The sequence below is a fragment of the Sminthopsis crassicaudata genome, chromosome 5, assembly GCF_048593235.1.
Source record: "Sminthopsis crassicaudata isolate SCR6 chromosome 5, ASM4859323v1, whole genome shotgun sequence".
Classification (NCBI taxonomy): Eukaryota; Metazoa; Chordata; class Mammalia; order Dasyuromorphia; family Dasyuridae; genus Sminthopsis; species Sminthopsis crassicaudata.
Window position 1 is genome coordinate 171434960 of NC_133621.1, and position 27985 is coordinate 171462944.

The 27985-nt window shown below is 38.6% G+C and overlaps 1 protein-coding gene across 6 annotated transcripts in view; it reads right to left on the minus strand.

Annotated features, from left to right (window-relative positions):
• PFKFB3 (6-phosphofructo-2-kinase/fructose-2,6-biphosphatase 3) overlaps positions 1-27985 on the minus strand; it is a 99287-nt gene that overhangs the window by 22907 nt on the left and 48395 nt on the right. For 2 of the 6 annotated variants that reach the window (XM_074268757.1, XM_074268756.1), the window contains exon 1: positions 4503-5071. The exons of 3 other annotated variants lie outside the window; for them this stretch is intronic. In XM_074268757.1, the coding sequence (XP_074124858.1) occupies positions 4503-4578 (76 nt within the window). In that variant the 5' untranslated portion in view covers positions 4579-5071. Of the gene's footprint in view, positions 1-4490; positions 5072-27985 lie in introns of those variants that run through there. One more of the 6 variants, XM_074268755.1, reaches the window with a different exon arrangement.

Below are 27985 nucleotides of genomic sequence, written 5' to 3' on the forward strand. Positions count from 1 at the left end.
AGAAAGCTGTCAACAATGAAATTCTGAAGAGGGGAAAAAAAGAGGAAAAAGAATATGGTAAGTATGCATATCAAAAACCCAAAGTGGAAATCACTAACAAATTTGAGATTTTTTTAATGTGGAAGCAAGGGATGGTAACAGAAGATGAACACAAAAAGACCTGATCCTTTTTATATAAAAGATAAGGCTGGCAAGGAAACAAGACCCAGTTAAATTCCCAATGTGTACTGTTTGTGAATTACTTGTTTAGTCATGTCTTGTCTCTTCATTGATCTTATTTACTAATTTTCTTGGCAAAGACGCTGGAAAAGTTTGCTATTTTCTTCTCCAGTTCATTTTACAAGTGAGGAAACTGAGGCAAAAAATAAAAGTGACTTAGAATCACAAAGCTAGTGTCTGAGGTCAGATTTGAATTGAAGGAAATTTAGGTCTTGGCTCCAGACCCAGTGCTCTAATCACTGGGCCACCTAGTTGTCTTGTAAATTGCAAGTTACTTAATCTGTCAAATCTCCAAGAAACTCCCAAGATTCTTAAATTATACAAACAATTTGATGTCAATTTCCATAGAAAAAGCATTCAACCCTTATTTTACTTGTTTTTTTTCCTACCTACCTAAAGTACTGTACTTTGTACTGTAAACAGCATAAGAAATAGCTAATAAAAAGTTGATACTCAAGATAAGGTATTTGTCCTCCAAGTTCCTAGTCACCTAGAACCAATGAAATATTTTAGATCCTGAAAGAATTGGAGTCAGGGACCTCTGAAGGGCACAGACGAGGTACCACAGGAAAATACCAACTTTTAGTCTAAGAGTAAATTTACAAACAGTGAAACTAATTTCAAGTCCCGACCAAATTTTCAAATGCCTCCATTCAGACATAGTGTATCCACGTTTCAATAAGGCAGCAATTTGAAAACCAGCCAGAAGTCAAGCCTAACATCATTTAAGATTCTCTTATGACAAGCTAAACCCAAAAGTAGTCAAGCCTGAAGTCACAAAAAATTACTAACATTCATTAAGCATCAGCCCCAAGCCTGACATTAATATGGTGAGCAAGTGAACAGAACAGGATTGGCCCAAATAGCCCCGATACTTGCAGAGTCAGCAAGACAGACTTTTTCCAAAAAATAAAACAAAAACAATTAGAGTTACACAAAAAGCCGGTACATTCCCATCACTTAGATCTTAATTGTAAGTAATGGGCAGGTTGATCTCCCATTATGAAGATTTCAGCAAAAGTTCCTATTAGGTTCCAGGTTGGGGTGAGAAGCAACTCTGGTTGGCTAACGGTTGGGAATGTTGCGAAGGGATTCTTGCTTATCGATGATTGGAGCGCCTTGGATCAAACTCAATTTGGGAACCAAAAATAAAAAAAATAAATTTGTTCCAATTTGCTAAGTGTCTTCCCCCCTTTTTTGTCCTGTCATATCCAGCTCTGGAGGAAACCTAGTTCAATTTCCAATATACTGATTATAAATTCCTACTTGTTTAGTCATGCCTGACTTTTATGACCTTATTTCCTAGTCTTCTTGGCAAAGGTAGTGGAATGGTTTGCAAGTGCTTTTCCAGCTCATTTGACAGATGAAGAAACTGAGGCAAAGCAAACAGGAAGAATTTGAACTTGAGTCTTCCTGACTCCTACTGGGCCACCTAGTTCTCAAACATTTCCAAGACAATCTATGCTTCTCTGTAATTGTGAGCTGATTACTACTGTCTATACATTTTCCCCAATTCAGATCAATTTTTGAAATCAATTTTATTTATCATGCCATCTCTCTAAACTCGGAATCTGGCAATAATGTTGGTTCCTTTAGACATTCAATACATGAGATAAGGGGAGGGGAACTAATCAGTATTTATTAAGGTGTCAGCCACCAAGCTAAGTGTTAGGAGGAAAAAAGATTGTAAATGACTATCTAAAATGGGAGACAAGAAGCAAACAAATGTGTACATAGCAAACTATAAACAAGATAAAGTAGGGGTAATTGAAGGAAGGCACAGGCTTGGGACAGGCTCCTTCAAGGTGAAAATTGCATCTAAGGAAGCCAGGGAGTCTGCGGGAGGGAGGGAAGGGTTCCAGGCTAGACAGGGAGGCGTGACATCTGAGAGAAAGAACAGTTTAGCTGAATTGTAGGGTGGGAAAAACAGGTGAGAGCCAGGGTAGTTGTGAAGCTTCTGTATCTAACAAAATAAGGTTATTTTACCCTTTTGTCTAGTTCCAACAAGATAATTCTCAATCTAAATGTATGAAGCTGCTCCCTCCCGGAGGTTTCAAAGGAAATCCCTCTGCTTTTCTCAAAGCCCCTCCCTTCCCTCAATGCTCTGAATGGCTAAGAATGCAATAGAGCTTTAAGAGACATTTTCTCTTCCGTGTGCGACGTGCAGGAGCATGGAAGTGTAATGGTGACCCACATTTAAAAAAGATCCCCTAAACTCTCCAATAGTCAAGCAATTCAAGTTATTTGGGGGCCCTCTCCAGAAAAATTCCAAATGCCCCATTGTCAATGAAAAAGCAGAGTTTTACTCCTGAACTCCCTTCCCAGCTCAGCGCTTTAAGATTTGGCTTTATTTGGAAGAGAAAATGCATTCCAAATGACACTGGAAAGTTTCCACAGACACCCAATTACACCAAGCACTAAAACCAGGTTCTTTTCTAAGCAAAAAAAGAGCAGAGGCAAATTGTACAAGCTGAGCCTCCCCTCCGTCTGACTGCAGAACAAACGCCACTTGCAGCCGGCCTAGCGGGTAGCAGATGCATCATCACCTGCTGCGGGGACCTCACCCATGTCTCCCGCCAGGCCGGCGTTGCATGCAAGAAGTGTGCCTCAGTGCTGCCAGAGAGCCACAGCCAAGAGGCTCCAATCCCTCGGGGCGGGTACAAAGGCAAGGCCAAGTTTCCTCTCCAAGTCGGTCAGTCCGTTATTAAGTGCGAGGCGTAAGTAAACATGCAGGCAAGAACCGGGCCAGTGTCACACATGACTAAATCTCGGTAAGAGAAAAAAAGCAATGCTGGGAAGTGGGTGGCACGAGGCGGGACAAGACTCGCTGTCACCTACTTTTCCGATGCCCTTTCCCGCAGGCCCTCCCGGACTTGCCAGGACATCTTAAAGATGACAAGAGTCCTCCTCCCAAACTCTGTGCCCCATGGGAGCACAGAGGCCGCCGTATCGCTTTACTACTACGTGAGATGAGGAAGCTTTCACTGGGGGACCAAGGCTATCTCCACAGAACTCACTAGCAGTTCCTGGCCGTGACTAAAGGGAAAATGAGGTGTCTCTTTTTAAACTACCCTGGGAAAGGAGGAGGTAAAGAGGGTACTGTAAACAAGCGGGAAAAGGGTTTACAGAGCCGCCAGAGCGCGCGCCCTGCCCCGTGGGGGGCCGTCACTACGCAGCGGAGCGCGCTCCCCAGCGCCTGGGTGCAGGACTCCGGTTTCCTCTCCCAGTTCCGCAGGCCCGCCCCCAGCGCTCGGCACGGCTGCCCCGCGCCTCCAGTGGCCCGCAGCGCTCGCGTGACGCTCCTTGCATCAGCTGCCAGCTGAGCCACCGAGCAGTGGGAAGGCGGGCGGGAGCGGGAGCGGGAGCCCCACAAGTCACGAGACGCTCCCGGGGCCCCAGCTGTACAATCAAGTTCTCGGCCGGGCCGGTCTAAATCAGGCCCGGGGGTGGGGAAAGTGCGAGGAAGCGGCAAGGACCGCGCGCTCCGGCCACCGGCACCCGACCACTAGCCCCGAGCAGAGGCAGGGCCCGTCTCTACAACTTCCGAGAGATCTAGCTCTCCGGGTTTTCCCCTCGCCCCGGCTTCCTTGAATGAGCCGGAGGACTGGGCACGCCCGTGACGCCCCCTTCCTAGATCTTAAAGCACGTGGAGGAGCAGCTTTAACCCCCACCCCCTCCGTCCCCCGGCTACCTCCCCTCCTCCCACAGGAATTTCCCCCGCCCTCTCAACCTACACTCGCTCAGGCACAGTAGAGACGCCCTGCTCTCGCCGAGGAAAGAGGGCCCGGGCGGTGTCAGGTTGCGCCAATCCTCCCCGCCCCCTCCATAACCCCCTATGGAAAAGGGGAGGAGCAGCTCTGCCCCGATGCTGCGAACCAAACTCCGGCCGCTTCCCGCAAGCGAGGCCCCTGCCTCCCCACTCCCAGTCCAGCTAGCCAAGCGTGCCTCCTCCGCCCTGGCCGCGCACCTAGAACCAGAGCTCCCTGGCTCGGGAGTCAGAAAGGAACGTAACCACCTGCCGCTCCGGAACTAGGGGAGACTCTCCCCCCAAAGCCTCCTCCAGTGCCTCCACGTTCCCACTCCCCACCCGCAACAGATCCCGGGAGCAGCCGAGCAGCCCGCCTTCCACACAAAAGCGCGCTTCTCCTTCGCAGTTACACAATAGCTGTCTCGAAAGAATTCACGTTCAAACCGAGCGAGACACAAAGGCTCGAGGAAAGGCGAGAGTGCACGCGTAAGTCCCTCCCATCCCCCGGGGGCTATTCCCGCACCTCGGTACCTACGTCTTGGCAGGGAGGGACGGTGATCGATGGGAATCCATATCTTTTGCATCCGACTCTGAGTCAGCTCCAAGGGCATCTTCACTGCGAGGTTTCGGGGCTGTACCGCCCTTCCCCAGCCCAGAGTCACTAAATTTGCAAATGAAATTTGCAATCAAAAGACCTCACGAGACAAAGCGAGAGGAGAGGAAGGAGGAGTAACGATGCGTACGGCAGATAACAGTACGTTCTTTAAAAAGCAATCAAAAAATAAGTCTTGCAAAAAAAAAAAAAAAAAACAAGCTTGCAGCGCGTAGCAAAGGCTCTGACGCTGAGCTTTCTTCCCAGTTCTCGGCTTAAAACGTCCCCACCCTCGGAGCGGCTGCACGAGCAACGATGAGTTACGGGGCTGCCCTGTGGCTCCGGTGACGGATGCTACAAAGGCTTCGCGAGGCTCCCAGACGCCTGCGAGCGAACCAGCTGTCCCCACCCGACCTTTCTGCCTGAAAACGCCCGCTTGCAAGCGAGCTCTCAGTGCCAAAGGCTGTCGGCTTTCAGATCCCTCCTTTTCGTTTCTCTCTCTGGTATTGCACGGAAGCCTCGCCGCTGAGGCTATTTCTAAGACTTGACGACGCCGGCCGGCATCCACGCCCACCGACCGCCCCTGGGCGGAGAGAACATTCTTTTAGTCCTGGCTAGGGAGGAGAGAAAAAAAAGGATAATGAAGGAGGGAGGAGTGTGTTCAGCTGCTGCCCCCTCCCGGCTGCCCAGTTACTCTCCCGGCCTGTTTCACATCCACTCACAGTTTTATTAAATGGAAAATAAAATAAAGTGCCCCATAAGAGCATCCCTCCCCCAACTGCTATCAGAAAGGTACACAATCTACCTGTCTCCTTTTGTCAATTCTCATTTACTCCCCAAATAGCAACTGACGTCTCTTATTTTCCTAGCTATCGGTTACTAAGAGAAGTAGGAAGACGCTTTAGCAATTTAAATACATTGATTTCAATAATGTGAGTCATGGATGGGAGAATATAGAATGAAATAGATCATCTCCTTGTGGAAGGTTGGAGGGTTTGTTTTTTATATATTACGCCAAAATGTGATAATTTAAGGGGAACACGAAAAGAAATCACTCCGCCCCCCCCCCCAAGAAACCATTTAATTACTTTCCTGCCAAACTCTGGGGCTCTACTTTGAGTTTTTCATCCCACGTGTTGCCTATGCCCCGCACCAGAAATCCTGTTAGTGAAGGTACCACACTGAAGCAACCACCAAGAGCCCCAATTCTATCTTCCTATTCCTTATACCATTCATTCCCTGGATTCTAGTCCCTGGGAACCTACCCTCCGGGACCTGTCACAATGACACTGGAATCTTGGCCAAGAACTCACGAAGTAGATAGGGGGGCGGTTACTGAGCAGATAAAGTGACCAGGACACTCGTTAAGATGTATTAATGAAACGAGAATTAGGAACGCAGCGTTGGCATTTCGTGTCATATGGAATTAGTTCGTTACCATTATATTGATAAACTTAATTTTCAAATTACTGGCTTTATTAAAATATATGCACCACACACGTCTTTGTTACGGCAATGCAAAGCAATGTTGACAATAGTCTATCAATATGAGGACTATCTCAATATTATCAATAATTTTCATAATTTTATATCAAATTTCAAAAAATGAATACATCTCAAAATAGATCGATGTAGATAGAAAGTGAAACAACCTGATATCCAACAAAACTGCTTAGATCAATCAAACAGGGAGTGTAAAGAATCATAGAAACTGCTTTACGAAACTGAAATTTCAGACAGAGGTATCCGCTGCTGCTTCCACACGTCTGACACGTCCCGCATGCCTCCCTAGGCTTGCCAGTTTCTCTCCAGCGCCCCATCTGCTGCTGGAGGCATCAGCCGGACCAGATGCTTTCCTAGCGCCCGCTCCGCCCGGCTGTACTTCTTTTTATCCCTCCTCCCCGGGCTCCCCACCTTCATCTCAGAAAGGAGAAGCCACCGGGGTCGCTAGCCACCCAACCTCTTCTCCAATCGCTCTACCCCGTTCTGCCAACTACACACCTATCTAACATTCTCACGTCTCCCCAGGTTTCTCCTCTACATGCTTTGCTGACCGCAGACTAGGTTGTTTGGTTGGTTTTGGGGGTTTGTTTGTTTGGTTTTTTTTTTAATAGCAGCAGCTGTACAGAAATCTGTATCCAAAATTGGGCTTGTTTTTAATGCATTTCAAATAATACTGCTGAATCCCAGGACATTAGCGGAAAGTCCTACTTCAAAGGAGACTGATTGGGGGAAGGGTGCAAAGTAAAACACAAAGGAAGCTTGTATATTTTATTGAATTAGATAATTTGCCGAGAGTGGGATGGGGTGGGGATTATTGATTGATAGGAAGAGGGATTTAATTGCCTCTGTATAGTTCAAATTAGATGTAGAGTAGCTAGCTACAGAGCTACTGTATCTGAGTAGACTCAGAGTAGCTAAAACTAGATAACTTGGAGTAAATAAGATCTAAGTTCAAATCGCACTTACTGGTTGTGGGTTCCTGGCTAAGTCACTTAAACTCTCTACCTCAGTTTCCTTATCTGTAACTCCATTATGCTATGATCTCCATAATTGCAGAAGTTAACAGACGGACAGAAGTAAAATGACTTTCCTAACATTACCTCATTAGGTTCATGGCAGAACGAGGTTCAAAGCAAGTTCCTAGCATTAACGTTAGAAGGGACCTCAAAGGTCATCTAAGTATAATCTCATTTTTTTATCTAAGAAACTTAGTGGAAAGTGATTTGCCCGAAGAAGCCGCTAGGTGGTGCAGTGGTTAGTTGGCCTGAAGTCAGGAGAATTGAAATCCAAACCTCCCTTGACTATGGTGACCCTAAGCAAGTTACATAACTTGTCGGCCTCACTTCCCTAACTGTAAAATAAGGATACAGCAGTGTACCGTGCTGTTTTCTCTAGAAGCTGCCGATTGCTCTCTGGGAGGAGATCTGTTGTGTCAACTCAAATGTCTCGGACAGATTCTTCTTCCTGTAGAGAGCCGCCTCAAGTCTTGTGCAGACAAAACTCAATTTCCAAAGATACACTTCATACCCACAATTTAATCCAAATGGCTTTTAAAAATGTTATTCTAAAGGAAGAGAAAAAGGAGCAAAATGGGCAGGTGTCAACTAAACTAGGTGAAAAGGATGAATCAGATAACAATGAAGTTAAGTACAATTCTGAGCAACAGGAGCATTTCCCATCTCCTCCCTCAATTAACTCTTCTGGGGTGGAGCAAGAAGGAGGAAGGGAAGAGGCTGAAACACAAACAGAATAGCCTGTGAAGCAGCCTAAGCCTGTGACAAGATTAGCTTTACCAATGCTTTTTTTTTTTTTTTTTTTAATTTTTTATTTTATTTTATAATTATAACATTTTTTGACAGTACATATGCATGGGTAATTTTTTACAACATTATCCCTTGCACTTACTTCTATTCAGATTTTTTCCCTTCCTCCCCCAACCCCCTCCCCCAGATGGCAAGCAGTCTTATACATGTTAAATATATTACAGTATATTCTAGATACAATATATGTGTGTAGAACCGAATTTTTTTGTTGCACAGGAAGAATTGGATTCAGAAGGTAAAAATAACAGTTTACATTAATTTCCCAGTGTTCTTTTTCTGGATGTAGCTGGTTCTGTCCATCATTAATCAATTGGAATTGGTTTAGCTCTTCTCTATGTTGAAGAAATCCACTTCCATCAGCATACATCCTCGTACAGTATCATTGCTGAAATGTATAATGATCTTCTGGTTCTGCTTGTTTCACTCAGCATCAGTTGATGTAAGTCTCTCCAAGCCTCTCTGTATTTCTCCTGTTGGTCATTTCTTATAGAACAATAATATTCCATAACATTCATATACCATAGTTTACCCAACCATTCTCCAATTGATGGACATCCATTCATCTTCCAGCTTCTAGCCACTATGAAAAGGGCTGCCACAAACATTTTGGCACATACAGGACCCTTTCCCTTCTCTAGTAGTTCCTTGGGGTATAAGCCCAGTAGTAGTATGGCTGGGTCAAAGGGTATGCACATTTTGATAACTTTTTGGACATAATTCCAGATTGCTCTCCAGAATGGTTGGATTCTTTCACAACTCCACCAACAATGCATCAGTGTCCCAGTTTTCCCACAGCCCCTCCAACATTCATCGTTATTTGTTCCTGTCATCTTAGCCAATCTGACAGGTGTGTAATGATACCTCAGAGTTGTCTTAATTTGCATTTCTCTGATCAATAGTGATTTGGAACACTCTTTCATATGAGTGGAAATAGTTTTAATTTCATCATCTGAAAATTGTCTGTTCATATCCTTTGACCATTTATCAATTGGAGAATGGCTTGATTTCTTATAAATTAAAGTCAATTCTCTGTATATTTTGGAGATGAGGCCTTTATCAGAACCTTTAACTGTAAAAATTTTTTCCCAATTTGTTACTTCCCTTCTAATCTTGTTTGCATTAGTTTTGTTTGTGCAGAAACTTTTTAATTTGGTGTAATCAAAATGTTCTATTTTGTGATCAATAATGGTCTCTAGTTCTCCCTTGGACACAAACTCCTTCCTCCTCCACAAGTCTGAGAGGTAAACCATCCCATGTTCCTCCAATTTATTTATGATTTCGTTCTTTATGCCTAAATCTTGGACCCATTTTGATCTAATCTTAGTATGTGGTGTTAAATGTGGGTCCATGCCTAGTTTCTGCCATACTAATTTCCAGTTTTCCCAGCAGTTTTTGTCAAATAATGAATTCTTATCCCAAAATTTGGGATCTTTGGGTTTGTCAAAGATTAGATTGCTATTTTTATTCACTATCTTGCCCTGTAAACCTAACCTATGCCACTGATCAACTAGTCTATTTCTTAGCCAATACCAAATGGTTTTGGTGATTGTTGCTTTATAATATAGCTTTAAATCAGGTACACTTAGACCACCTTCCTCTGACTTTTTTTTCATTAGTTCCCTTGCAATTCTCGACCTTTTATTCTTCCATATGAATTTTGTTGTTATTTTTTCTAGGTCATTAAAATAGTTTCTTGGGAGTCTGATTGGTATAGCACTAAATAAATAGATTAGTTTGGGGAGTATTGTCATCTTTATTATATTCGCTCGGCCTATCCAAGAACACTGAATGTCTTTCCAATCCAATGCTTTTTCTAAGAGAGAAGGACAGGATATAAGTGATTTTATACATGCATATCCTGTGATTGAAAATATTGACTCTGTAGGTCAAAAAAGGAGAAGATATGCACCTTTAGATTTGAATAAAATTAAGGATTTGAAAAAAGGTTGTACCCTTTATGGGGCTACATCAGCTTATGTTAAAATGTTACTAGATGGTTTGTCTTATGAAGTCCTAACCCTGAATGATTGGAAATCCATAGCAAGGACATGCCTAGAACCTGGACAAAATTTGTTATGGCTTGCGGAGTTTCATGAATTATGTAAAATCCAAGTCAGATGCAATTTGGAAATAGGAGTTAACACACAATTCACTTTTGAGCACTTAGCTGGTGAAGGTCGGTATGGAGAGAATTTAGAACAGATTAATTATACCATGACAATATATGAGCAAATTGCTAAGGCTGCAATAAAAGCTTGGGGTGTCCTCCCTGGACAGAAAGATCGGGGAGAGGCTTTCACTAAAATAGAGCAAGGTCCCAATGAACCTTTTGCGAATTTTGTGGGAAGTTTGCAAACTGCTGTCAAAAGAACTATTGGAGAAAATGCAGCTACAGAAATAATGACCAGACATCTGGCTAAGGAAAATGCCAATGAGATTTGCAAAAGAATTATATGGGGATTAGACAAAGATGCTCCTTTAGAGGAGATCATAAGATGCTGTGCTACAGTGGGAACAAATGTTTTTTACACCTGGACGATGATGAACGTGGAAAGACAGGGTCCCTCCTGGCAAGGGCCTTCTAGAGAAACTCGGCGATGTTTTCAATGTGGAAAAATTGGGCATCTAAGAGCTCAGTGCAGGTATGGAGACAGAGTGAGAAGACAGGGTGAAAGAAGACCTAAAACCCCATGTCCAAAATGCAACGGAGGACTCCATTGGGCATCAGAATGTAGACTAATTCAGGGAAATGGGATGAAGGGCCCAGGTCCAGGGCCCCAGGCAAAAAAGACTTGGGGCATGATGGCAGCTGAGGTTACACCCAAAGAACCTTTAGAAGGTCAGGACTCTGATTTGATCAACCAGCAGAAAAGCAATCACATGGCAGAAAGGGATTACTTGATAAATCAGCCAAAAGGCAATCAGATTGCAAAAATGAATTACACTTGGGGAGAGTACAGGCCTTTTAAACCAACAGGGCTGTGTCCAGTGCAAACAACTCCAATGTAATTGCCAGATGATGAGAAGAGATTTAGAAAGTGGTAAATAGAAGGAAATTAGATATATTAACTGCCTGGAAGAAAGGGTTTGCTTGTATTTTAACAGACAGAAGGAAACAGATAGGTGGCAACAAGCGCCTGGAGAGAGACAGAAAAAGAGAAAGACCTCAAAACCCTTCAGAGGAACTAGACCAGACCATCACAAAGCAGTTGCTGTGTCGAGTCAGATGATGTTTGTAAGTCTCACAGTAGGCACTAAATTTGTGTTTCCTTCCCTTCTAGATCATGCAGAGAAAAACTTGATTCAGAAAAATAATGCTCTTTCCACTATATGGCCTAGCCCCTGCTGTTACTATATAACTGTGTTAAAAATTAATTCTGGGTGAAATCCACCATACTGAAATTATTATTTATGTAATTTTCCAGTGTCTCAGGGAAAATTACCTCTTCCATATGAATTTCTTAAACATAAAGATGAAAGATAAAATTTAAGTGTCTTTCCTACAAATTTGAACAGTACTACAATAGGAGATACATCAACAGAACTAGCTATAAGTAAATGCATTAGAAATTGGCAAAATAAAATGTGTCTAGGGTGGAGATAAAAGGATCTTTATGTAAAAAAAGGTTAGGTGGAGGGAGAATGGGGAAAATAAAGACAGGGTCTCTCCCAGCTCTTAATCTATGACCTTATGTCCAGCTTGAAGACATACAGAGGCAATGTGAATTTTACTTAGGAGATGACATTACAAGGCAAGGGGGATAGAAGGGAGTAGCTTCTGGGAATTATTAAGGATTGCAACCAAGTCTATTGTAATGCCGGAGAAACTGAGGCAAGATAGCAAGATAGAGATTAGAGAACAATTTGATTATTAATTTATTGGAGAGTAAATCAATTGGCTGGATTAGTATCTCGTCTGGAAGCATCCAGCCCTGAATGTCAAAATGCAAGAATTGTGGCAGAACACTATTAATAAAAAATATTTTGACCATTATCTGAAATATGAAAATAGAGAAAGGTGAGAATACAGTTGGAAAAATGTATAAGGAGACTTTTTGCAACAGTCCAGAAAGATGGTAATGAAGGCCTGAACTAGTATTGACAATGGCAATAGAAGGGGATGTAAGCAATGGTACTAGGCTGAGAGACAATTTATCTAGATTCTCCAGTTGGTTCCCTACCTGTAAAACTCCCTGTCTAGAATTATTATTATTGTCATGTATTTTTCATAAATTTCATAATTAGCATAGATAACATTCTAATATTATAATTTTTATATCTTGAGAGAATCTTTGAGATCATTTAATTTCTCATTTTATGATGGGGAAGAGGAGTCATATTTGTAGAATTGGAAGCAAACTTAGAGGAACCTCCTAAAATTGTAGATGAGGAAACAAACTCAAATTGACTAGATGCCTTAGAGGCCAAGAGCAATAGCTAAGTGCTAAGGCTAAAACCCAAGTGCCCTGTATTTCCAAGTCTAGGATTTTTTTTTTCACTAAACCTCACTAGCTCACTTTGATTTGCCCAAAATCATATAAAAGTTCAGGCCTTCTAATTCCCAAACTAGTTCTCTTTTCAGAACATTATGCTTGGGCAAATCTAGCAATACAGGAATGAAATGAACTCCGACCCCATTACAAATACCTTCCCACTTTCAACACCTAAGTGATTTTTACCCAATTTTCATTTGAAAGAAAGAAAGGGAAAAAAGGAAAAGAAAACATCCAAAGACAACTGGAAAAAAAAAATTAAGGATGTATAACAAAGATGAGGAGCTTTGGGTAGAAATTGAGGAAGTTGCATAATCTTCAAAGGTCATAGAATCATAGGATTTCATATACAGAATCTAAATGAAAGGATTAGTTTCTTAAAGGGAGCACAACCCTCATCAACTCTACAATTTACAATTATATTTTCTTGGGCAAGTCATTTTTCTCTCTAGGCCTCAGTTTCTTTATTCATAAAATAAAGGTATTATTTTAGACAGACCATTAGTTCTCAAAATATGGTCTGAGTACCTTTGGGGTTCCTGACAACCTTTGCAGATTATCCTTTCAGTAAAAAATATTTTCATAATAACACTAACATAATATCAAGACACTATTTGCTAATTAAAATACTTTTTCTTTTCCAACAATATATCTGTATGAGGCTGAAACTTCTCCATAAATTTTGATCAAAACACTATATTGTAACAGATTAAATATAGAAGATAAGGGGATCCAATCAATTGTCTTCTATCGTTAGACAATAAAAGTATTTACAAAAATATGTAAACCAATGACATTCCACACTCCTCTTTTATTTGGGGAAAGTTATTTTTTCTTAAATGTTATTTATTATTAACATGTATATTTCATAAAATATGTTATTATTAGCATGTAATAGGTTTGGTTTTTTATTAGTTTAATGATGCCGAAATTCTTGTCAGTTATAATTTTAATACTATTATCTATTTTAATAGATAATTAAATCTATCTTAATTTAATTTTGTTAAAAATTCTTTGGGGTCCTCTATAATCTTTAAGAGTAAAAAGGAATCCTGAGACCAAAAATCAGTGATCTAAACAATCTCTAAGGTCCCTTTACAGCTTTTTACTAAAAAGTCCACACTCAGTTGGGCATACACATCATTCCACAGCTTAGCTCTTAACCTCTTTGTAGTCAGCCTTATTTCATATTATTCACTTTCACAGAGTCTATGTTCTAGTTAGAAGGATTCGCTAAATGCCTTTTTCTATCTCTGAATTTGCCTACAACGTCTGGATTCTAGATTCTTGGAGTGCCCTTCCTCTTTCTGTCTCTCCCTGTTGAAATCCTGTCCATTATTTAAAGTCCAGGTCAATTTTCAATTCCTCTGGGAAGAATTCTGCAGCCAATTAACAATAATCAATATTTTTGTACCTGTCTTATGGTTTTTATCATATTCTAGATCAGTTGACAGTTTTTGGTGGGTCTTATCCACCTTATGAGGTTGTTGGCTTTTAGAGAGTGATCAGCTAAGTGACACAGCAGCTAGAGTACTATACCAGGAGTCAGACAGACTCAATATCTTTCTTATACCAGGCAAATCAACCTTCTGTGCCTCAGTTTTCTCTGTAACATGGAATTAAGAAGAGTACTGGTCTCGGAGAGTACTTGTGAAGAACAAAAGAAATAGCATATATAAGGCACCCTGCAAACCATAAAGTGCTATTTTACTGGATATTATTCTTTTTTCATATTATTATTCCTTTCAGCATCCTGCATGGTCCCTTGCTTGTTTAAGGAAATTGACAAAAGATTGCAGAATGTTACTTTTTAAATGTCTTGTTTACTCATGATATGATAGCTTCATATTATCATTAGCTGACAGTCTGTCATATTTAGTAAAAGTATATACTTAGAGTGAGGCTTCTTATTAATGAGGGCAGGTAGGTGGTAAAGTAAATAGAGCATTGGGCTTGGAATCAGGCCCTTGGACAAGCTACTTAACCATGTTTGATCAGTTTCCTCATCTGTCAAATGAGTTGGAGAAGTTAATAACAAATCACTCCAGTATCTTTGCCAAGAAAACCTCAAACAGGTCAGACATGATTGGAACAAATTTTAAAACCTTCATATTTCAAATAATCTTAATAGTTTCACAGATCTAATTAGGTCATTGTGGCTTTTTATCTCCTAAAAGAGATGACAAAGGGCTTATTTCAGAAATGCTTACTCTGCCATTTTCTTCTTGGATTATATTCATGTTATAATCCTTCAATCCCTGGTTAATTTGCAGAGCATGTTTAAAACATTAGTCCATTTTGTAAAGGTTAGTTTGGTTAAAACTTGTAACCCCTACTTAAACAGACACATGCAAAGTAAATAATGAGTGGTGAGACATTATCAAAGCTTTTGCATTTTTTCTTTCAGTGACATGTGACCAGGTATTTGACACAGAGATCGCCTGAGGTATTAGAACTGATTTAAGATGAACCAAATCAGTTTCAATAGAGCAGTAAAGAATTGAACCAGTTACACCCAGTGAAAGAACTCTGGGAGATGACTATGAACCACTACAAAGAACTCCCAATCTCTCTATTTTTTGTTCGCCTGCATTTTTTATTTCCTTCACAGGTTAATTGTACACTATTTCAAAGTCCGATTCTTTTGTACAGCAAAACAACTGTTTGGACATGTATACATATATTGTATTTAATTTATACTTTAACATATTTAACTTGTATTGATCAACCTGCCATCTGGGGGGAGAGGAGGGGAAAATTAGAACAAAAGGTTTGGCAATTGTCAATGTTGTAAAATTACCCCATGCATATATCTGATAAATAAAACTATTAAAATATTTAAAAATTGATTTATATATTAAATATGAGTAATTTATTTTTTATTATTTTGATTTTTAAAAATAGATACATGTAGAAATTCTATTATTTTCTTCCTTCAGTCCAATGGATCATCTTGTGGTACTCTCCCCCCATTCCTCTTCAAACATATCCTTTGGAGACCACTATTCTAGAGGAACAAAATGATCATTTAAGATATAAATATTCCTTGGCAGGTACATCTGATGGATTATATTTCCCATTAGAATGGAAATTTAATTTTATGTAAAAACAAAAACATGAAGAAACATTGGATTTGGAATCCAATCAACAGGGTTTGAAATTCTAATTCTGCTATTTACTATCTATGTGACTTTGGACAGTGAATTTAATTTCTGTTATCCATCTGTAAAATAAATGGTTGGATTAGACAGCTGTAATTTTTTTTTTTTTTCGGCAGCATGGCATAGGAGATATGGTCTTGGACTTGAATCAGGAAGGCCAGGATACAAAGTCCATTTCTGATGCCTATTATCAGCATGGACTTCGCAAATCTTTCACTTCTCAGAATCCTCCTCATCTGTAAAATTAGAGGGTTATACTAAATGGTCTCTAAGATCCGTTATACTTTTAAATGTATGGCCATATCAACAGTCTGGATGTGATTTCAAAGTATACATGGGCAGTGTCTGAAAAACAAATCAGTTTAGGAGATGCCCTGTGCTTTTAAGTCAATATTTAATCCTCGTAGGATGTCTCAAAAGTTTCAGACAGACCAGAGGAAAGAATTTTTTAATAGTAAGATTGAGAAACTTTTAAACTCATATACCACTTTTTCCACAAATAAGTTAAAGGTAGTAGTTGTGCAATTAATCCCTAACTTAAAAACAAGGACAAGGTATCATTTATAGCTCACAACATATGTTCTATATATGTATTTAAAGATCATTTAAGTATTTACAATCCTTCCTAGTATAGACAAACCATAAGCAACCTATAAATGCCATTCCTGCAAATAGTTTAGAGGTTTGGAAGACTGTCAACATTAAGTCCCAAAAGAAAAATCAACAGGCTTCACAGATTGTACAAAAAAAGGACCACACAAGAGTGGCTAAGATAAAAGGGAAATTTGGAAAAGGCAGGGGGCAGACTCATGGGTCAGATGTTTATGGACAGAAATGATGACAAGGGATCAGCAAACAGTTCTATTGATAAGTTGAAAAACTATATTTTGGGGGAAGAAAATGTAGGCACTTTGTTTACATGAAAGAATTACAAAAGAAATTAGAATCCAATTAATAGAAGCCTGTTCTATATTTATTAAGAAATAAATGGGAGTAGAGGGAGCGAGGGGATAATTTGGAAAAATGAATACAAGGGATAATGTTATAAAAAAATTACTCATGCATATATACTGTCAAAAAAATAAAAAAAAAGAAATGGGGAGGGAATAGGATATGGGTGGAGATATATATAAATTAATGGAAATATAATTTATATATTTATAAAGAAGGAAGAAAAGGGTAGGAGAAAAGGATGGGGAAAGAAGATAAGGGAAGAATCCTAGAAGGAGGAGGATAGGTTAAGTAATGGCAAGGCAAGGGAGTGAGTAGAAGTAAAGCAGATGAGTCAAGGTAAAAAGAAAAGAAAAGAGGCAAAGAACAGCCTTTTTGACCAAGTCAAAAAAAAAAAAAAAAAATCAATCTGGGAGGGGAAGATCCTCAGGGATTCTGGTCAAAAATTCTGAGGCAATCTGGGGCAAGACAAAAACCAAATGGACTTTGCCTGGGACCTTTTATTTGCTAATCAATGAGAGCAAAAATGATTTAAGTTTAAGGCATACTAAATGATCTCTAAGATCCCTTAAACTTTTAAATGTTATGGTCATATCAACAATCTGTGGATGTGATTTCAAAGTGTGCATGAGCAGTGTCTGAAAAACAAATCAGTTTAGAAGATGCCCTGTGCTTTTAAGTCAATATTTAACCCTCGTAGGATGTCTCAAAAGTTTCAGACAGAACAGAGGAAAGAATTTTTTAATAGTAAGATTGAGAAACTTTTAAACTTTTAAACTCATATACCACAGAAATCTAGCTTGAGATCCTAAGCGGGAAAGAAAAAATGGAAGGACAAAGAAAGGGAGGAAGGAAGGAAGAAAGGGAAGGAAGGAAGGGAGGAAGGGGAGGAAAGGGTGGAAGGAAGGAGCTTAGTAATCTATTGTTTCCTTTGAGTGTTTCAATTCAAACCCTTCATATAATAAACCTGAAGATGTTAGGTAATTGTGAGGTTTGTAAATAAAGTAGTGTATGCTAAAGTCCTGATGACCCTCAAACCAACTACCTTAAACCCTCCTTACACTTGAATCTTTTTGTCAAGATTTTCATTAGTATCAACTATCAACTGAAAATGAATCTATGTATCTAAATTAAATTTCTTATCTAAGCCTCTTTCTTCATTTTTTGAATATTAACCTCAAAAAAAAAATGTGAAAATAGTCATTAATATTTGTTGATGCTTAACTTCACAATAGGACAAGGACAAAATTAGGAACTGTGATTTCTTTGGTATAGCGTACAGGTGACAAACACTTGGCTTCCCAGTAGAGCCAGAACTAAATTAAAATGTAATTGGAAAATATTTAACAAAATAAATAAAAACACAATAGAACATAACTAATGTTAACATATGTTTTTAAAAGTCAATATGCAGCCTGGAGAGATCTTTATGCATATTTTATTAACCCTCAGTTTCTGAGTTTGATACTAGTACCATAAAGAATCCCACTTACTGGTACCTTCTAGATGCTTAAAGAAAAGGTGTCCAACTCAAATAGAAATGGATCCATAACTGATTTAGAAACCTACAAATCAACATTATTGTATTATATTGTATTTTTACTTATTTTGAACAGCATTTCTCAATTACATTTTAATTTAGTTTTGTGGGACTCCTTTATGATTCAGCCCCAAATCAAATAAATAAAGCTTGAATCTTCTGTGGAAAAACAAAAAAACAAAAAACAAAGAAAATCTTCATAATTTGAGCCAAACTTTTGAGTTTTTTTTTTTTCAAACTGTCACATCCTGGGATGCAGGTCAGGATCTTCCTTTCAGGGATGGTAGGAAAGTCACTTGGTAGTATAGATTCTTCATTCTAGTCATTCTGAGGAAAAAATTTTCAGATGTCTCAGTTATGAGCCAGGAAGGGTAAAGATTCTACTGGGCTCCACAGGGAGGTGTGGGGAGGAAAGCAGGACAAAGGAGAAAAGGAGAGGGAGGGGAAAAGGGAGATAGATATAGAACGAGTTAGATGGAGAGGGGGAATGGAGGAGGGGAAGGGGAGAAGGGAAAGGCAGAGAGAATTTATTAAGCCCTTACTATGTGGTCAACTACATGTTGAACGGTGTTAGGGATGCAATTACAAGCACAGTACACACACACACAAATACCAGACATTTCCTACCCTCAAGAAGTTTATATTCTAATTTTTTTTTTAAAGTAAAAAAATATAACCAAAAAAGGATTCTAGAAAGTAAGGGCAAACCAATTAGCAAACTAGAAAGTGTCCTAGGAGGCTGGTTCTGAGCAAGATAAGATGAAAGCTTCCCTTTTAGAACTGGAGGACCCAGGAGTGGAGTACAAGGCTGCAGATAGTTCTTTAATTACTTGTAGTGTATCGGTCCAGTTTCAGGGAAAATAAACTAGAAAGGTGGATGGCAGAGACTTTAATTTTTTTTCCTACTTCCAGCTATATCAGATGCTTCTATTGTTCATCTTTACATGCTGTCACAACAAAACAACCCCAAGTTAACCCTATGATAGCTGACTTAATTTAAGCTCTGCTAATACTTCATCTGCTTCCAGCTCATCAGGATGTAAACAAACCTTCCATTAGTGGATTAAAGAGATATATTTTCATTAAGCCCAAATTATTATTAACCAAAGTTACCTGAATAAAATGATTCAGCCCTTCCTCCAGACAAAAATTAATTCCTCTATTCCTCTATCAGCTCCCAAATAAAATATAATGATTTAAATATGTGTGTGTGTGTGTGTGTGTGTAAAGAAATAATGATCTCAGAGGAGACCAACCACTATTCTCTTGGACCCAACTGTTTGGGGGAAAAAAAAAAAAAGGAAAATTGATTGAATTATTTTTGTACAAATCTTTTTTTTTAATGACAAAAGCTTAAAAATCCAATTGTTTAGAAAGTCAAAATCACAGACAATCAAATTCTTTTAGAAGACACGTCTAATGTCCTATGCCCCAGTTCTGTTCTTTCATCCGAGTCAGCAACTATCCTGTTGAGCTTCTTGTTTTAAAAGGACATCTTTATGTTCTCATAAAGTGCTCAGTTTTACATTCCTGATCTAACCTCAAAAGAGGCTAATCATCTGAATTGATTGTTACCATCTCCCCACCCTGCTCTTATCTTATTAGCCACCAGAAATACCACTTTTTTACTTCCGTGGCACATTTTTGCTGTTTTTCTGATGAAGTAGTCAGGATTCTGCTCTCCCAAAATTGATTTAGGACCAAAGAGAAGAGAATGAAGAACAAGGAAGTCTGCCTACAACTAAGGGATAACTTTTATGTTCCCAATACCTTTGCTACCTGCAAACCATGCTCTCCTGAGAAGTACCACAGGTTCCAGAGAACTCCCAGAGTAGCTAATGGTCCTCTGATTTTTGTGTTCATGTAGTCTAAAGAGAAAATCAACTATCAATAAGGTGGTGTGACCTGGGACCAAGGACTGACTCCTAGCTAATTATGTGACCTTAAATGGATTATTTCACGTATCTGGTCAACCATTTCTTTGGTACTGGTATAAGATACAGGGGCTAGTTATTTTCCTTGGGAAAATGATCCAAGGAAATCAGCAAGCAATTTGCAAAAAAAAGAAACACAAACTGTTAATAACTGTTGCAGAGCAGTAAAGGATTTGTACCCTAATCATCCGAGAAAATAGGGAAATTAAAACAAATTCAGAGTACAACACAAGTTGGAGGAAATGGTTAAAATTTAACATTGGTTAAAATCCAGGGGAAAGGATTATTATATTGTTGGTAGGACTTTAAACTGTATGTTACTAAGAGAGCAATATGGCAACATATAATAAGTTACAATATATTCCAATCTGACTCAGTGATATTATTAGGAATATATATGTGTATGTATGTATGTATGTATGTGTGTGTGTGTGTGTGTGTGTGTGTGTTTAGCTTTTTTGTGTAATGGACCCCTTTGGCAGTCTGGTAAAGGCAATAGACCTGTTCCCAGAAGAAAGATTTTAAATGTATAAAACAAAATAAAATACAGAGGACAACAAAAGAACCCAATTATATTGAAACAGTTAACAAAATATTTTAAATCTTAAAAAAAAACAAACTAATTCATGGATTCAGGTTAAGAATCTCATTCCTAAAGGATGATACTTAAAAAGAGAAAAAAAAACACCAGTGTAAAGGAATATAATCCACTTGTTGAGTATATAGGGAGAATAGGATTATGGAATTTCTATTGTATTTTCCTCTGGAACATAAGGACATGCCTATTGACACCAATTTAGTTGTCTTATTTGGTATCATAGAATAAAGAAGATTCATTGGCTGGTCCCCAAGTAGATGAGGCTTAAGAAGATGGTATCAATCTTCTGAGGTGCCTGGGCACACACCCTCGGAAGGAAAATATAACAAAGGCTGACTCATTAAAGGTTCCTCTGAACAACATGTACAAAAATATTCATAGCTGTTTTATTTGTAACAGCAATCAACTCTCTATCAGTAAAAATCAGGGAATGGCTGGATATACAATGATGTCTCAATATAATAGAATACTGTTGTGTAAGAAAAAAAGGAAAATGTGGAAAAGGCGTACTAGATGATGCAAAGGGAGGATAACAGAATTAGAATAACATCCACCTTAACAAAGACTCTATAAAGATAGTATCAAAAAACAGGTGATGTCAGATTAACTTTATTTCCTTTTTCACATGACTACTTAGCTAGTAAATCAGGGGAATGTCACTGATATAATTTGCCTAGATTTTAGCCAGATTTTTTGTTTGTTTTTTAACAAGGTGTTTCATAGCATTCTTGTGGAAGATATGTAGAAATATAAATGAAAGAGTGATACATTTGAGTGGATTCAGAAATGCCATGCAGGTTCAAAACAGTAGTCACTAACTACATGTATGGCAGAAAATTCCCAGTGGTGAACTGTAATGTTCTTGAATTGTGAGGGTCTGGTGGTCTCTCAGTTGTAATCCTTCTCTGGGAGGAGGTTTCTTTTCTGTATAATCTTTTCCTCTATGAGCAGGTTTCTTGGGAGGCTTCTGGAGCCTCCAGCCAGCCTCTTCTTCTTCCTGAATCCTGGCTCTGAATCTCCTCCAACTTTTGTCCTTCCCCAATCCAGACTGCTCTCCAGGCTCAATGTTGCCTCTTTTCATCTTCCCAGAGAATGGGCATGGGATAATGTAAGGGCTTCTGGGAAGAACCACTTCAACCAATGAGCTTGCTCCTCTTAGAATTCCTAAGGTGTAAACTCCCTTAAAAGGCCCAAACCAAAGGTCTGAGCCAGAGAATTGTCAAGTCAACCTGAGTTCTCACCTTGTAATTGTCCAGACAACCTGAATTCTCACCTTGTCACTGTCCAGACAACCTGAGTTCTCACGTGGTAATCCTAACAGTGTACTCCAGAGATCTACAACTGGACCTATGCATATTCACTTTTTTTAAAAAATTAAATGATTCAACTCAGATATGTCATGCTGATCAAAATTTCAGAAGCAAAGCTAAGAAGAATGTCTAACACAAAGAATCATAGAATCAGGATCCAAAAAGATCTTGAAAGATGAGAACATTGGGCTAAATCCAATATGACAAAATTCAGTAGAGAGATAAATGTAAATTCTTATACTTGGCTACAAAAAAATCAACTTCAGTACTACAAGATGAAGAATGTATAAGTAGATAGTAGTTCTGAAAAATATCTGGAGGTTTTAGTTGAATGCAAACTTAATGTGTCAGTAGTATTAGATGGCAGCCCAAAAAAAAAAAAATAATATAATCTGTTGCTGTTATCTGTCCATTTAACGAAGCTTTTCCTCATACAAGATCCTACATGAATATATTCATTATAAGATAGACAAGAGGCAATAGTGTTAACTCTGTTCAACAATAAGCTAAGAATTATAATCAAGGAAAGCATTGAGATATGCTTACTATATTAGATTTAACATATTTCTACCATATTTAACATATATTGGACTACTTGCCATCTGGGGAAGGGAGTAGGAGAAGGGGAGGGAAATTGTAACAGCCCTGAAGTCAGGAGAACTTGAGTTCAAATCTGGTCTCAGACACTTCACACTTCCTATCTGTGTGATCCTGGGCAAGTCACTTAACCCCAGCCTCAAAAAAAAAAAAAAAAAAAAAAAAGGACCTAGAGAAAAAAATGACAAAACACTCCAGTATCCTTGCCCCCCCAAAAAATCCAAATGGGGTTACAAAGAGTCAGACATGACTGAAAAAAAATTAGACTAAACAACAACAAATAAATGTATATTTATAAAATAAGATGCTTATATGTAAAATATATATCTACAACATATAAAATATGAAAATCACACATTCATATGTGTGTATTAATATATATATATATATATCTATGTGTGCGTATGTGTGTATATGTGTGTGTGTGTGTGTGTGTGTGTACAGGTATATATATAACAGAAGAAGGCTTCCAGTGTGTTGGGTGTGTAAATAATCCACCGAATACAGTAGCAATCGGAAGGAGTGGAGTAAATACACAAATTGAAGTGATTAGAGCTCCTGTGGTATAGTATTTGCTTATATAAAAATAGGACAGGCTGGAAACTAGATTCCTTGATAGCAAACTGTAAGTTTTAGTCTCAAAAACCGTAAGGTTTTGAAAAATTAATAAAGATTTTTTTTTGCAGGTTGGGGAAGTCAGGTTGAGATGCCATTGCTACCCCCTGACAGAAAAAGTGTAACTGCTGTAATTTTTCATAGACACAGATACAAAAGGAGTAGAAAGAACTACCAATGGAAGAGAGACTTAGAAGTACCAAGAAATCAGGCATCAGCTGGTATAAACTAAGCAGGGACTCCTTCAGGCTTTGGGGGCTCCCAATGTCCTCTCAATATGAAGTGCAAAGGTGCCCACACTCACTGGCACAAGGAATCAGAAGCAGAAAAGAGATTTTTCAAGCCCAGACCATTACCTCGGGTCCACTCTAGGGACATCAGCACTGGGTCAGAGAGCAGCTAAGCTGACGGCGGTCGGTGCAATACTGAGAAGTTAGGCATTTGCTGGCTAGAATCCCTGGGACAGCTCAGGCCGCTGGATATAACACTTCCAACTTGGCCACCAGTCACCATGAGCAAAGGGCTGGAGGAGCAGAAAGCAGGCCAGTAATCCACTTGGACATGTGTCATCTCTCCAAAATCATGAGTGCCTTAGACTATGTATGGGCAAGGCGATTATAGGGAGGATATGGACTACCCAGGCTTAGAGTGCAATTTATAATCTAAAGTACAAACTGTAAAGCCTTATTGATTAACGATACCAAAATCTGCCTGACTTCATGCTTTCAAAAGGAAAAAAAAGTGGAATTGTAGTCATTCCAGTCTAGCACTTAACTATGACCCTAGGTGAATAACCTCTCTGAACTAAACTGTCTTATCTATAAAACAAAGACAGATGATCTCTGAAGCAGTAGAGTCCAGGAGAGCCTCCTGGATTTAATCAGATTCAAACCCTGCCTCTGGAGTGAGCTGAATAATCTGATGTAAGAAATTCCTCGAGCCTCAGTTTCCTCATCTGTAATACAATGTAAATAATACCTCTGCCACATTCACAGAATTGTTGTGAGGTATTTATTTCATAGGCTCAAATGAATGTGCCTTGTAAGTTCTTTGAAGGTAGGAACAATATCCCCTTCATCTTTGTATCTGTCTCTAAGGATTAACAGTGGGCCTGCTTATACTTAGTAAGGTCCTTAGTAAGGGCTTATGATTTGATCAATCATTAACACTCTTAAAAACCTTAGTTGTTGGGGCAGCTAGGTGGCGAAGTGGGTAGAGCACCAGCCCTGAAGTCGGGAGGATCTGAGTTCAAATCTAGTCTCAGACACTTAACACTTCCTGGCTCTGTGACTTAATCCCAATTGCTTCAGCAAAAAAAACCAAAACAAAACAAAAACACTTTAAATGTCATTTAGTAGCATTGCTAGGAATAGTAGTCATATTGATATTATTTCATTATAATCTGAAAATTTTGAATGACCCCACATGAATATGAAAAGGACTTAGATCAATTGCATTCACAGGTATACAGCCTCCCAAAGGGTACTCCATAACACTGACAAGAACCTGTGTCTGTCAAGAATAGTGTTTTTTAAAAAGTTTTACTGACATATTGTATTTTTATATCACCTGCATTTCACAATCTTTTCCTCCTCCTTCAGGGAGTCAACTCATATGACAAAAAATTTAAAAGAGGGGGACAGGGAAGAGGCAAGGGGGAAAGATGAGGAAAGTGCAATAAAACTAGTCAAAATGTTTAAAAAGTCTGACATGTTATGTAATGTCTTCTATTGCTGCAGTGATACAAAAGAAGGCATCTTCTCTCAAATCTGGTCTTTGGACCCAAACTTGGTCATTACAATTTTTCAGCATTCATTTCAATGATGTTCTTTCCATTTCCATCACTGTAATCATTTTATGCATTGTTTTCCTAGTTCTGCATGTTTACTTTACAACAGTTCATATATATCTTCCTCATGCTTCTTTCTCTTAATCCTATTTATATTTACTATGGAATAGTAATATTTCATTACATTTATGTACTATCATTTGTTTATTCATTACCCAGAAAGTGCTACTAAAAACATTTTGCTTTATATGAAAATCTTTCTGTCCTTGATCTTGTTGGGTATACTTCATAGTCAAATTTGAATCAAAGGGAATGAATATGTTGTCACTTCAGTTTTTCATTTTTTTGTTGTGTCTTTTTCAGTTGTATCCAACTCTTTGTGGCTCCATTTAGGATTTTCTTGGCAAAGATATTGGAATGGCTTTCCATTTCCTTCTTTAGCTCATTTTATAGATGAGGGAACTGGGGCAAACAGAGCTAAGTGAGTTGCCATGGGTCACAAAATCAGTTAGTATCTGAAACCAGATTAGAACTCAGGAAGATGAATCTTCTTGACTCCAGGTCTGGCACTATCCACTCTGCCACCTAGCTACACAGGTCACTTTTTTATTCAACTTCAAAATGCCTCCTAGAGTAGTTACATCAGTTCACTATTCCACTAATAATGCATTAGTTGTGTTTGCCTTTCTACAACCTCAGTAGCATTATTACCATTTTTTGTCATTTTTGTTAGTTTGTGGGATGTGATACAACCTTAAGGTTGTCTAAATTTGCATTTCTCTTATTACTGGTAATTTAAAACATTCTTTATTATAAATAATTGGCAATTTTTTGAGAATTATGTGTTCCTTTCCTTTGACCCCTTAACCACTGAGGAATGGCTTTTGCTCTTATATATTTCTGTTAGTTTTCTATATATCTTGTATATCAGACTATTAATAGAGATATATAATTTAATGATTACTTCCCAGTCCACCACTTTTTTCATATCCTATTCACATTGTGTTTATATAGAAGCTTCTTAAGTGACAGAAAGGTCTGGTACAGAAAGTTCCAATTGAGACACGTTGTTGTTGTTGTTGTTGCTTTCCTATAATTCAGGCCATTCTGTATCTCAGTTTTCTTACCTAATAAGAATACCATTCCCATAAGAATGCCATCTCCCAGGACTCAGGGACAAAGAAGACCTAGGAAATACTGGAAATTAATGGGTCAAGGTTATGGTGAGGACAGGGAAGTGTTAACCAGTTCTGGGTTTTTTGAGTTCAAAATGTTACTGCCTGCTAAATATAGGAAAAGGCCTATCTATTGAGAAAGTGGGGAATAGGCCCTATGTTGCAAGACGTGATTATGAGATAAATGTGACTGACATTCTGTGGTGTAATTTTCTGATGAACTACAAGAATTGACAAATGTCCTCTGTGTGTATGTGTGTAAGTAGGGCAAAAATAACCAAAAAAACCCCAAAAAACCAACCTAGAACATTCGCATATATTCCTAAAGAGAGGCTCTAACAGAAAACAGTGTTATCCTTTCATTAAAAGAAAAAGTCTTTGAAAGGTCTAACGTGGCTACTTAAAAAAAAAAAAAAAAAAAAAAAAAAAAAAAAAAAAAAAGCTGATGCAGTCTCAGGTTCTGCATTAAAGTAAGTATTAGTGTCCAAATGATAGGAAATGAAAGATCTCATTCTCTTTGCTAGTTCAGATCCTATTTGGAACATATTTTAATCTTTAAAATTAAAGTTAAAATTCTAATAAATTAAGAGTACTTTCTTCCGGGAGAGGGGATCAGGATGGTGGACACTATGGAAAATACATCAAAAGAGGAATTTTACAAAGCTGGATGCTGAGTAGAAAAGCGTAGAAGTTTTGTCTCCTGAAAATGTACATCCTCGATGCCTTTTTTCATGCTGTTTCCTAAATTTAGTTAAGATCCCTTGCCTGGCCTTCCTCCCAACAGTGCTCCCAGTACTGCCTGTGACTTCAAAATTCATCTTAAGTCCTACTTCCTCACTAAAGACTTTGCTGATCCCTTCTCTGAACCTCCTAACTACTGCGTCAGTTTTTGTTATGGCATGAATATACCATATAACCCAACATAATAGATGTATTATAATTATTTGTACACTTGTCTTATTCCTCTTACTAGGATGTCATCACCCTGAAGATAGAGGCTATATCTATTCATCTTTGTGCCCCTAGAAGTGCCTAGACAGGAGCACAATAAATGTTTAATTATTTCAGAGGACAGATATGGGACAAATGGATGGATGTTGCAAAGCAGCAAACTGAGGATGTGATCTTGGGGCTGTTCAGTAATTGACAGGAAAGCTAGAACTGCAGGGGACCTTAAAGATCTGGCCAACCCCCTTATTTTATAGATGAGAACTCTGAGGTTGAAAGAGGGCAAAGTGGATTAGTGGAAAAGAGTATTAAAGTGGAAATCAAAATGCTTCACTTTAAATCTTGGTTTGGGGGTAAATTATTTTATCTCTTAAGGTCCAAGATAATTTTTCTGGTTTGGCTCTATTGCCACTATTTGTTTGAGGCAGCATCATATTCCTAGCTAAAGCATGCTTAATTTATCTGAGCCATCAAATTTTAGTACTAGTGATTAATTGATTAGTGATAAAAGAACTTCTGGTTCATCTTTATTGCCTCTATTTAAAATAAGCATGTCAAGTAATTAGGTATAACTGTGGTGTTAAAGGTTAGTGTAAATTCCAGTTATATGCATAGTATTTGCTGGTCAGTTTATTAAATAATTTCACTTGATGAAGATCTTCCCTTTCCTCTGTTTTTTGATGTGAAAATCTTTACCCTCCCTTTCCACACTGTCAAATTCCACTTGTGCCCATCAGATTTCTGAAACTACTTGCTGCTGTGAGCCCATGGGTTTTTATGTATCATGGGTGCTTACTTTTAGCATATAATGAACCAATTGTTAATTTTAATAAGTATGATTGATAGTACCTATCAATAAATCCTTATAAAATTTTTTGTGATATCAATTTCTTCACCGATAAAACAAAGGGATTAAAATAAGTTGTTTTTAAGCTCCTTTCAAGCCTAGAATCTTATGATGATATCAATGGTCCAACAAGCTAATTAAG